At 42.9% G+C, this 13,019-nt stretch overlaps 1 protein-coding gene across 3 annotated transcripts in view; it reads left to right on the top strand.

The window, feature by feature from the left end:
* Positions 1–13,019, top strand: part of LOC112444747 (uncharacterized) — a 42,009-nt gene that overhangs the window by 16,571 nt on the left and 12,419 nt on the right. For all 3 annotated transcript variants that reach the window (XR_009493276.1, XM_024986889.2, XM_059882700.1), the window contains exon 10: positions 6,183–6,278. Coding sequence is in view for 2 of the 3 variants with exons in the window: in XM_024986889.2 (XP_024842657.1) it covers positions 6,183–6,278 (96 nt within the window). In the remaining variant the exon portion in view is untranslated. The remainder of the gene's footprint in view (positions 1–6,182; positions 6,279–13,019) is intronic.

The following is a 13,019-nucleotide window of genomic DNA, read 5'->3' as shown; positions in this document are numbered from 1 at the left end:
ATTGAAACATGTATAATATCATATAAGAAATGAATCGCCAGTCCAGGTTTGATGCAGGATACAGGATGCCTGGGGCTGGTGCACTGGGATGACCCAGAGGGATGGTATGGGGAGGGAGGTGGGAGGGGGGTTCAGGATTGGGAACACATGTACACCCGTGGCGGATTCAAGTTGATGTATGGCAAAACCAATACAATATTGTAAAGTAATTAGCCTCCAATTAAAATAAATAAATTAAAAAAAAAGATCTGGTGTATATATATACAATGGAATATTATTCAACCATTAAAAAGAATGAAATAATGCCATTTGCAGCAACATGGATGAACCTAGAGATTGTTATACTGAGTGAAGTAAATCAAACAAAGAAGGAGAAATACACTGTGTCATACCTTATATATGGACTCTAAAAAGAAACACAAATACATAAACTTACAAAATATCAGATCAGATCAGATCAGTCGCTCAGTCGTGTCCGACTCTTTGCGACCCCATGAATCGCAGCACACCAGGCCTCCCTGTCCATTACCAACTCCCGGAGTTCACTGAGACTCACATCCATCGAGTCAGTGATGCCATCCAGCCATCTCATCCTCTGACGTCCCTTTCTCCTCTTGCCCCCAATCCCTCCCAGCATCAGAGTCTTTTCCAATGAGTCAACTCTTCGCATGAGGTGGCCAAAGTACTGGAGTTTCAGCTTTAGCATCATTCCTTCCAAAGAAATCCCAGGGCTGATCTCCTTCAGAATGGACTGGTTGGATCTCCTCGCAGTCCAAGGGACTCTCAAGAGTCTTCTCCAGGACCACAGTTCAAAAGCATCAATTCTTCAGCGCTCAGCCTTCTTCACAGTCCAACTCTCACATCCATACATGACCACAGGAAAAACCATAGCCTTGACTAGACGAACCTTTGTTGGCAAAGTAATGTCTCTGCTTTTGAATATGCTGTCTAGGTTGGCCATAACTTTCCTTCCAAGGGGTAAGCGTCTTTTAATTTCATGGCTGCAGTCACCATCTGCAGTGATTTTGGAGCCCAAGAATATAAAGTCTGACGCTGTTTCCACTGTTTCCCCATCTATTTCCCATGAAGTGATGGGACCAGATGCCATGATCTTCATTTTCTGAAATGTTGAGCTTTAAGCCAACTTTTTCACTCTCCACTTTCACTTTCATCAAGAGGCTTTTTAGTTCCTCTTCACTTTCTGCCATAAGGGTGGTGTCATCTGCATATCTGAGGTTATTGATATTTCTCCCGGCAATCTTGATTCCAGCTTGTGTTTCTTCCAGTCCAGCATTTCTCATGATGTACTCTGCATAGAAGTTAAATAAACAGGGTGACAATATACAGCCTTGAGGTACTCCTTTTCCTATTTGGAACCAGTCTGTTGTTCGATGTCCAGTTCTAACGGTTGCTTCCTGACCTGCATACAAATTTCTCAAGAATTTTGGGAAAGACTAGAGATCTCTTCAAGAAAATCAGAGATACCAATGGAACATTTCACGCAAAGACGGGCTTGATAAAGGACAGAAATGGTATGGACCTAACAGAAGCAGAAGATATTAAGAAGAGATGGCAAGAATACACAGAAGAACTGTACAAAAAAGATCTTCACGACCCAGATAATCATGATGGTGTGATCACTGACCTAGAGCCAGACATCCTGGAATGTGAAGTCAAGTGGGCCTTATAAAGCATCACTATGAACAAAGCTAGTGGAGGTGATGGAATTCCAGTTGATCTATTCCAAATCCTGAAAGATGATGCTGTGAAAGTGCTGCACTCAATATGCCAGCAAATTTGGAAAACTCAGCAGTGGCCACAGGACTGGAAAAGGTCAGTTTTCATTCCAATCCCAAAGAAAGGCAATGCCAAAGAATGCTCAAACTACCGCACAATTGCACTCATCTCACACGCTAGTAAAGTAATGCTCAAAATTCTTCAAGCCAGGCTTCAGCAATGTGTGAACTGTGAACTTCCTGATGTTCAAGCTGGTTTTAGAAAAGGCAGAGGAACCAGAGATCAAATGGCCAACATCTGCTGGATCATGGAAAAAGCAAGAGAGTTCCAGAAAAACATCTATTTCTGCTTTATTGACTGTGCCAAAGCCTTTGATTTTGTGGGTCACAATCAACTGTGGAAAATTCTGAAAGAGATGGGAATACCAGACCACCTGATCTGCCTCTTGAGAAATTTGTGTGCAGGTCAGGAAACAACCGTTAGAACTGGACATCGAACAACAGACTGGTTCCAAATAGGAAAAGGAGTACCTCAAGGCTGTATATTGTCACCCTGTTTATTTAACTTCTATGCAGAGTACATCATGAGAAATGCTGGACTGGAAGAAACACAAGCTGGAATCAAGATTGCTGGGAGAAATATCAATACCCTCAGATATGCAGATGACACCACCCTTATGGCAGAAAGTGAAGAGGAACTAAAAAGCCTCTTGATGAAAGTGAAAGTGGAGAGTGAAAAAGTTGGCTTAAAGCTCAACATTTCAGAAAACGAAGATCATGGCATCCAGTCCCATCACTTCATGGGAAATAGATGGGGAAACAGTGGAAACAGCGTCAGACTTTATATTCTTGGGCTCCAAAATCACTGCAGATGGTGACTGCAGCCATGAAATTAAAAGACGCTTACCCCTTGGAAGGAAAGTTATGGCCAACCTAGATAGCATATTCAAAAGCAGAGACATTACTTTGCCAACAAAGGTTCGTCTAGTCAAGGCTATGGTTTTTCCTGTGGTCATGTATGGATGTGAGAGTTGGACTGTGAAGAAGGCTGAGCGCTGAAGAATTGATGCTTTTGAACTGTGGTCCTGGAGAAGACTCTTGAGAGTCCCTTGGACTGCGAGGAGATCCAACCAGTCCATTCTGAAGGAGATCAGCCCTGGGATTTCTTTGGAAGGAATGATGCTAAAGCTGAAACTCCAGTACTTTGGCCACCTCATGCGAAGAGTTGACTCATTGGAAAAGACTCTGATGCTGGGAGGGATTGGGGGCAAGAGGAGAAAGGGACGTCAGAGGATGAGATGGCTGGATGGCATCATGACTCGATGGATGTGAGTCTCAGTGAACTCCGGGAGTTGGTAATGGACAGGGAGGCCTGGTGTGCTGCGATTCATGGGGTCGCAAAGAGTCGGACACGACTGAGCGACTGATCTGATCTGAAATCCTAATACAAAATAAAATGTTTAAAACAAAAAATTTAAGTTTTAAAAAAATCACAGTCACCAGGCTATCACAACACACATCTTTAATTTGGAAAAAAATTTTTGTTAAGATTCTCTTTTTGAAATGCAGCAGACTTAAGTGTATCATTTGATGAGTTCTGACAAATGCACACATGAAGACTCAGAACACTAGAGTTACCCCAGAATCTCCTCTCAGCTCCCTTCCCAGGCAATCCCTGCCCTCCCCCTCCGGAGGCAGCTACTCCCTGATTTCTTCCTCCAAAGGCTAATTTGCTTCTTTAGAACTTCTCTTCAGTGACTCATACGGAATGAGCCCAGGGTCTGGCCTGGGGTATTTGCCATTGTGGTTTGGGGGTTCACCGCTGCTGTGTGTTGCTTGGGGTTTGACCCTGGAAGGCAGGCTGGAGGCACCACCTGGCCATGCTTTTTCCTGTCTGTGCCCAGCCCGGCAGGTGAGGCCCAGCGTTGGAGGCCATAGCAGGAAGCAGGGCAGAGCAAGGCCTCCCTCTGAGGCCTGGTGTCCTACTCGAGTCCGCCGGAACCCCTCTGTGGGGGCTGTGTGGGCAGGAGAACCCGAGGGATGGAGGCAGGACACGCTGTGCACGCACAGTGCAGGGCACGCCAGCAACCAGCCTGGGCAGAGGCTGCCCTTTCACCATGATAAGGTCCCCCCTTGTCCCAACCTAATGTGTCCAGAGATAGCAGCCACAAAGAATTCCTCTTTCATATGCAACTCCTACTTCAGTATACTTTACAAGGATATTTTTAAATTAACAGGATCTTGTAGTACATAGAATTTTCCACCTTTATGCACAGTATTCTATTGCTTGGATGGGCCAATTTCTTTCATTGGTCTCCCTTGGTCAATATTCAGATTATTCCTAATAGGTTGATACTAGAAGTCATACTGTAGGACCATCCTGATTTTTACCACCCTGTGAACTTGGGAAAGGAATTCCCTCGATCAAGATCAAAATAGAATTTCTGCCTTAAGTGGAGAGCCAGGTAATAATTGGTCAAAGCCCAGTTTCTCTCAAAGTGGATCCACAGCTCAGCATATGCTGCTCCAGATCTGCCCTCCCCAGGGCAGGTCACATTCATCTGTGTACCCTAGTCAGTCTCAAGCAAGTTAGATGCCCTCTTCCTGCTCATCTCCATCAGCCTTCACAGGGAGAGGCCTGCCTTCCCAGCTCTTTGGAACCCCCGGGTGGCCTGGTGTATCATTTGCTTTCAGAGAGAAAGCTCTCCATTCCAGAAAGGACTGGTCTCCCTTCCAGGGACTATCAGTGCTTCTGCCATGTGAGAGCTGGTGGGCAGTGAACCGCATGTGGCAATACAGCAAATACAGCCCTGCAAGCCAATTTTAGACCTTCCTGTCACTTCATTTTCGTCCCATGGTTGATACTGTTGGAAGAATTAAGGTACGATGGGTAGAAATTTGGGAAGAAAAAGGGACAGCTTTCTGGACAATACAACCGTCCTTTATCTGAAAGTTTCTTTTGCTGAAATATTGAAACCATCACCCTGCCTTCTAGTTTGGAGACTTGCCATCCTTTGAGATCAGCACTGCCTGGGACAGAGGGGCTCTGTTGCAAAGCTGATGCAGCGCCTGAGCAGGGCTGGAGGCAGCAGGAGACCCAAGGAGGAAGGAAGGCGCCCAGGTGGCGGGCAGCGTGTGCTGCTCCCGAGGAAGCCAGTGTGGTCTGTGCTCTGGATTATCAGCCAGCCCTGACCTCTGCTGCTGCCCTCCCTCCAGTCACCCACATGGAAGAGGAGGCTGGGCTCAATCTTCACCACGGGGCTGGGACCGCCAGGTCCCCTATGGGGTTTATGCTTCCAACATAAACATGTTGGAAAACATGTCCCAAAACATGTTAGAAGGCCAAGAACCTATTTACTTCAAAAGAAAATTTTCAAACCCCACCTTGATCTGATGGAAGCTACAGGAACGTCTGAAGCAGGAGGAATCAGGACTGCCAGGTCCAAGGCTGTGCTGGCATTTCTGAGGAATGCTTCCCAAGTTAATTGATCTTGGGCAAATCAAGTATATGCAATTGGAACTAGCCAACCTTTGCCAGGATGCAGGGGTGGAGGCTAAAGACCATGGACTTGCAGTAGGATGGCCTGTATTTACCCTGGCCAGCTCCCCAGGGGCAGGCCTATGACTTGCCCTCTCTGGATCCCCTGGTATTTGCTTCAGTTGCCAGGAAGTGCCACTGGGGACCCAGTAGTCTGGTGAGGGGCTATGGCCCAGAACTGCATATCAGTGTCTACCACCCTGGCTAAAGGAAGTGCTTGGTGAATCTCTGTGGTGGGGGTAGGGCATTGTGTGAGGCAGGTGAAGGGGAGGAAGAAGGAGGGGAAGAATAGTCACTGCAGACTTCAGAACCACAGCTAAGACAGGATTCCACCCTCCATGGGGGAGTCTCCTGTGCAGGGTCCTTGCCTCATTGCATGCCTCACCCAGGTCCTGATTTTGGTCCTGGGGTCACTAGCCTACTATAGACACAGAGAAATATAGGAAGGTGAAACAGACCCTCAAGTGTCAGAAAACCCCACAAGCACCGGGCTTGTGTGCTCAACTCAAAGGTCAGGACTGTCTTCAGCTTGTGTTGTCTCGGTTCCTCTGTGATTTTCAGTGGCAAGCACTGACTATACCCCTTAGTGAAGACCATGGCTTTTCAGGGTCCGGATTTGTCCCTGTGGAGGGTATGAGACTGGGTGTCTTTTAGCTCAACTGTTCAGAGGGGGTTGTAGCAGCACCCCAAGTGCTCAAAGCCCAGCCCAGTATCCTCAGAGTGGACCCTCAGCGATACCAGTTGAGGATCTTGCACAGAAGGTAACCAGAGTTTGGTTCAGACAGAGCTACTTCCTCATAGAAACCACTTGGGAGTTTAGTTTTGAGTGAAATTCTGTAACTGTGAGTTCAGAGGGAAGACAGCACTGAGCTCCTCCTAACACAGACCTTTGGATGTTATTCTTACAGAACCCTATGAAGTAACATTTTCTGCATCTGGCCTACATCAAAAAAGGAAGGATGAAATTGTTTGCAGATATCAGCTGGGCCCCAGAAAAGTCTATGGTAAGTAACCCCCTTGGTATGCCAAGTTAGAAATATCACACAACATACTGCATTCCTTTCATCCAACCAAGTTTTCAAAGTCCTTGCTGCCCACTCACTGTAGATACTGTAAGAATAAAGGCAGAATGAACAAGTGGAGGAAGAGACATGGCTGGAAGCCTCGCCCTTCGTATGCAAAGCTAGTAAGTAATCCATCTCCTAGGACATCAAGATCTTTTTTGAAAAAATAAAGTTGATGAACAAACGTTTATCCAGGCTCATCAAGAAAAAAGAGAAAGGACTGAAACACAGAATGGCCATCATCAAAAAGCCTGCAAACAATAAACGCTGGAGAGGGTGTTGGGAAAAGGGAACCCTCTTGCACTGATGGTGGGAATATAAATGGATACAGCCACTATGGAAGACAACATGGGGATTCCTTTAAAAACTAGGAATAAAACCACCATATGAGCCAGCAATCCTACTGCTAGGCATATACCCTGAGGAAACCAAAATTGAAAAAGACATATGTACCCCAATGTTCATTGCAGTACTATTTACAATAGCTAGAATATGGAAGTAGCCTAGATGGCTGTCAACAGATGAATGGATAAAGAAGCTGTGGTACATGTATACAATGGAATACTACACAGCCATTGAAAAGGAGCGCATCTGAGTCAGTTCTAATGAGGTGGACGAGCCTAGAGCCTATTATACAGAGTGAAGTAAGTCAGAAAGAGAAATATAAATATTGTATACTGATGCATATATATAGAATCTAAAAAGATGGTACTGATGAATTTATTCACAGGGCAGCAATGGAGAAACAGACATAGAGAACAGACTTATGGACACGGCGGGAGGGGAGGAGAGGGTGAGGTGTATGGAGAGTGTAACATGGGAACTTATAATACCATATATAAAATAGATAGCCAGTGAGCATTTGCTGTATAACTCAGAGAATTCAAACAGGAGCTCTGTGACAATCTAGAAGGGGAGGGAGATGGGAGGGACATTCAGGAGGGAGGGGACATGGTTGTACCTATGGCTGATTCTTGTTGATGTTTGACAAAACCACAAAATTCTGTAAAGCAATTTTCCTTCAATTAAAAAATAAAAGTGGCAACAAAATAAAAATAAAAGAGAAAGGACTGAAACAAGAAGTGAGAGAGAAGAAATCACAATTGATATCACAGTGACACAAAAAGTCATAAAGGAATATTACAACCAGTTGTATGCCAACAAATTGGACAGTCAAGAAGAAATTGATAAATTTCTAGAAACATATAATCTTCCGAGATTGAATCAGGAAGAAATAGATCTGCACAGACTGACCTCTAGTATTGAAATTGAATATGTGATCAAAACACTCCCAGCAAGCAAAAGTCCAAGATGACATGGCTTTACAGGGGAATTCTACCAAACTTACACAGAAGAGCTAATGCCTACCCTTCTGAAACTATTTCAAAATGCTGAAGGGGAGGCAACATTCCCAAAATCATTCTACAAGATCACCATTACCCAGATACCAAAAGTAGACATGGTCACTACAGAAAAGAAAATTATTGGCCAATATCTCTGATGAATATAGATGAAAAAGCTCAACAAAATATTAGCCAACTGAATTCAACAAAGTATAAAAAAGGATTAAACATCACAATCCACTGAGATTTATTTCAGGGATATAAGAATGATTCAATATCCACAAATCAATGAATATAATTCACCACATTGACAACAGAAAAAAAATAAAGATAAAAATCACATGATGATCTCAATAGACACAGAAAAAGCATTTGATGAAATTCAATACCCATTTCATGATTTAAAAAACTCTCATCAAAGGTGGTATAGAGAGAGCATATCTGAATTTAATAAAAGCTATTTATGGCAATCCCACAACTGACATAATACAGATTAGTGAAAATGTGAAAGCTTTTCTTTTAAAATCAGGAACAAGACAAGGATACCCACTCATATCACTTCTATTTAACATATATTGGAAGGCGGAGACACAGAGAACAGACAAAAAGTGAAGTAAAAGACATCCAAATTGGAATAACAAATCTGTCACTATCTGCAGATGACATGATACTATATACAGAAAATGATAAAAAAAAAAAAAGAAACTCCACTAAAAGAACTACTAAAACTAATAAATGAAGTCAATAAAGTTGCATGATGCAAGATTAATATGCAGAAATTTGTTGCATTTCTATACACTAATAATAAACTATCAGAAAGTGAAAGGAAAGTCACTCAGTCATGTCCAACTCTTTGGAACGCCTTGGACTGGCTTCTCCAGGGAACTGTCCCAACCCAGGGATCGAACCCAGGTCTCCTGCATTGCAGGTGGATCCTTTAGCAGCTGAGCCACAAGGGAAGCCCAAGAATACTGGAGTGGGTGGCCTATCCCTTCTCCAGGGGATCTTCCCAATCCAGGAATCAAACGGAGGTCTCCTGCATATCAGGCAGATTCTTTGCCAACTGAGTTATCAGAGAAGCCCAATAATAAACTAGCAGAGAGAGAATTATAGAAAATAATCCTATTTACAACTGCATCGAAAAGAATAAAATACCTAGGTATAAACTTACCAAGGAGGTCAAAGACCTATACTCGAAACTACCTGACACTGATGAAAGAAAGTGAAAACACAAATAAATGGAAAGAAAAGCCGTGTTCTTGAAGTGGAAGAATTAATATTGTTAAAATGTCCATGCTACACAAGGCAATCTACAAATTTAATGTAATTCCTAGGAAAAAAATCTCTGACATTTTTCACAGAAATGAAATAAGTAATCCTCAAATGTCTATGGAACCACAAAAAAATAAAATAAAAAAGAATAGCCAATGTAAACTTGAGGAAAAAACAAAGCTAGAAATATCATGCTTCCTGTGTTCAGGCAATACCACAAGTTGCAGCAATCAAGACAGCAGGATAATGACACAAAAATTGGCACAAAGATCCATGGAACAGTATAGAGATCCCAGAAATAAATGCATGCACATATGGTCAGTTCAGTTGCTCAGTTGTGTCCAACTCTTTGCAACCCCATGGACTGCAGCATGCCAGGCTACCCTGTCCATCACCAACTCCCAGAGTTTGCTCAAACTCACATCCATTAAGTTGGTGATACCATCTAACCATCTCATTCTCTGTCGTCCCCTTCTCCTCCTGCCTTCAATCTTTCCCAGCATCAGGGTCTTTTCAAATGAGTCAGCTCTTCGCATCAGGTGGTCAAAGTATTGGAGTTTCAGCTTTGGCATCAGTCCTTCCAGTGAATATTCAGGACTGACTTCCTTTAGGATGGACTGGTTTGATCTCCTTGCTGTCCAAGGGACTCTCAAGAGTCTTCTCCAACACCATAGTTCAAAAGCATCAATTCTTTGGCTCTCAGCTTTCTTTATGGTCCAGCTCTCAAATCCATACATGACTACTGGAAAAACCATAGCTTTGACTAGACAGACTTTTGTTGGTAAAGTAATGTCTCTGCTTTTTAATATGCTGTCTAGGTTTGTCATAGCTTTTCTTCCAAGGAGCAAGTGTCTTTTAATTTCATGGCTGCAGTCACCATCTGAAGTGATTTTGGAGCCCAAGGAAACAAAGTCTCTCACTGTTTCCATTGTTTCCCTATCTATTTGCCGTGAAGTGATGGGACTGGGATGCCATGCTCTTAGTTTTTTTAATGTTAAGTTTTAAGCCAGGTTTTCACTCTCCTTTTTCACTTTCATCAAGAGGCTCTTTAGTTCCTCTTCGCTTTCTGTGTAATGGTGGTGTTATCTGCATATCTGAGGTTATTGATATTTCTCTCTGCAATTTTGATTCCAGCTTGTGTTTCATCCAGTCCAGCATTTTGCAAAATATACTCTGCATATAAGTTAAATAAGCAGGGTGACAATATACAGCCTTGACATACTCCTTTCCTAACTTGGAACCAGTCTGTTGTTCCCTGTCTGGCTCTATCTGTTGCTTCTTGACTTGCCTACAGATTTCTCAGGAGGCAGGTCAAGTGGTCTGGTATTCCCATCTCTTTAAGGATTTCCTGGTTTGTTGTGATCCACACAGTCAAAGGCTTTAGTGTAATCAATGAAGCAGAAGTAGATGTTTTTCTGGAATTCTCTTGCTTTTTCTATGAGCCTATGGATGTTGGCAATTTGATCTCTGGTTCCTCTGCCTTTTCTGAATCCAGCTCAAACATCTGGAAGTTCTCAATTCACATACTGTTGAAGCCTAGCTTGGAGAATTTTGAGTGTTACTTTGCTAATGTGTGAGATGAGTGCAATTGTATGGTAGTTTGAGCATTCTTTGGCATTGCCTTTCTTTGGAATGAAAACTGACCTCTTCCAGGCCTGTGGCCACTGCTTAATCTATGACAAATGAGGCAAGAATATATGATGGAGAAAAGTCAATCTCTTCAATATGTGGTGCTGGAAAAATTGGACAGCTGCACACAAAAAGAATGACATCAGAACATTTCCTCACATCATATACCAAAAACATAAAAACTAAAAATGCATTAAAGATGTAAGTTTAATACCTGAAACCATACAACTCCTAGAAGAAAACATAAAATATTCTTTAACACAAATTATAACAATACCTTTTTGGACCTGTCTCCTAAGACAATGAAAAAGAAATCAAAAATACACAAACGGGACCAAATTAAACTTAAAATCTTTTTCACAGCAAAATAAACTATCAACAAAATGAAAAGACAACCTACTGAAAGAGAAAATATTTGCAAATGGTATGACTAATGAGTCAATATCCAGAATATATAAATAACTCATACACTTCAATATAAAAAAACAGTTAAAAAATGGGCAGAAAACCTAAATAGACATTTTTCCATGTAAGATATACAGATAGCCAATAGGCACATAAACAGATTACCAGCATCACTAATTATGTAAGTCAAAACCACCATGAGATGTCACCTCACACATGTCAAAATAGCTATTAGCACATGTTGGCCAGGATGTGGAGAAAAGTGAAGCTTAGTGTACTATCGATGGAATTGTGAATTGGTGCAGTCACTAGGGAAAGCAATGTAGAAATTCCTCATTAAAGTGAAAATGGAATTACCATATGATCCAGCAATTCCTCTATTGGATATATTATCTGAAAAAAAAAAAACAGTAATTTGAAAAGATACATATGCCCTAATGTTCACAGCAGCATTATTTATAATAGACAAGATACGGAAGCAACCTAAGTGTCCCTCAACAGATGAACAGATAAAGAAGATGTGCTACATATCCACATACACAAGGAAACATTACTCAGCCATGAAAAATAATGAGATTCTACCATTTGAAATAACATGGCTGGATCTAGAGGATATTATGCTAACTGAAGTCAGAGAGAGAAAGGTAAATACTGTGCATTATCACTTATTCATGGCATCCAAAATTGAAAGAAACGGTTGAATATAACAAAACAGGAACAGACTCACAGATATAGAGAACAAACCAGTGGCAGCCAGAAGGAAGAGGGAAATGGGGGGAGGCAAGATCCAGGTGCAGGGGGTTAAGAGGTGCAAACTGCTGTGTATAAAAGAAATAAGCTACAGAATATATTATAAGCACAAGAAATGTAACCAATATTTTGTAATGCTCTTAAATGCAGCATATTAAAAATTTTAATCACTAGGCAATACCCCTGAGATTATTGTTGCTGTTCAGTCACTTAGTCGCATCCTACTCTTTGAAAGCCCATGGACTGCAGCACACCAGGCTTCCCTGTCCTTCACCATCTCCCAGAGTTTGCTCAGACTCGTATCCTTTGAGTCGGTGATGCCATCCAACCATCTTGTCCTCTGAGACCAGTATAATATTGCAAAGAAACAAAACAAAACAGAACTACAATTAAAAGGAAAAGAAAACTCTTCAGCAACCAACCATGCTTTTCTCGGTCCTCACTATGCAAGGCGCCTGCCATCACTTCACGCTCCCTACTCTGAACACTACAGACATTACACCACATTACCTTGGAGAATTTTTTTTACTCTAATCCAACCATCCTATTTATTCCTCAGACACAAATCTGTCCCCCTAAATATACTTGGTGGTAAGTTTCAATATCAGCACAAATGAAGGGGAACACAGGCAGAACTTCATAGCTAATCCGAGAACTGGGTTACAGCCAAAAGCAGGTCACTGGGAAGGAAACCATCCGAGGCAGAAGCCTGACCTGTGAGCACAGTCAGGGTCTGAGAAGAGTTAAGGGCTCAGGAGAGAGAAGGCTCCACGGCTACTCACGACACACGTCGGAGGCTCCTGAGGGCCAGCACCCGGCTCCCACAGAATTATAGAACAAGCACAGACACAGAGGCTTCCCTGTGGCCACAGACGGCACCACCACCCCCTAGACGCTCTGCCCACTAACCTGCCCGTCGTCCTTGACTCCTCTTTGTTCTCATCCCGCATCCAGGCCAATTGCAGGTCCTGCTTCTTCTGTGTCCAAACTTGCCTGGACCTGGCCAGCCCCTTGACACACTCACTGTACTTAAAATAAAGCCCACACCCCTTCCCAGGGCCCACGAGGCCCCATTCTCTTTCCACCAACAAGCTAAGCTAGTTACCTCAGGCCTCAGCACAGGCACCTACAGCCTGGACCCTCTTCCCCAGATTGTTCCCCGGCTTTCCCCCTCACCTGGTTCCTCTCCAGGAATCCCACCTCAGATACACCTCATCTTTAATGAGAATCTTCAGTAACATACAAACGTAGCAACAGTTGCATAGCGCCCCTGAGCAGCCTT

This window comes from Bos taurus, chromosome 28 (genome assembly GCF_002263795.3).
Source record: "Bos taurus isolate L1 Dominette 01449 registration number 42190680 breed Hereford chromosome 28, ARS-UCD2.0, whole genome shotgun sequence".
NCBI classification, from domain to species: domain Eukaryota; kingdom Metazoa; phylum Chordata; class Mammalia; order Artiodactyla; family Bovidae; genus Bos; species Bos taurus.
This window is presented reverse-complemented; position numbering and strand designations above follow the sequence as displayed.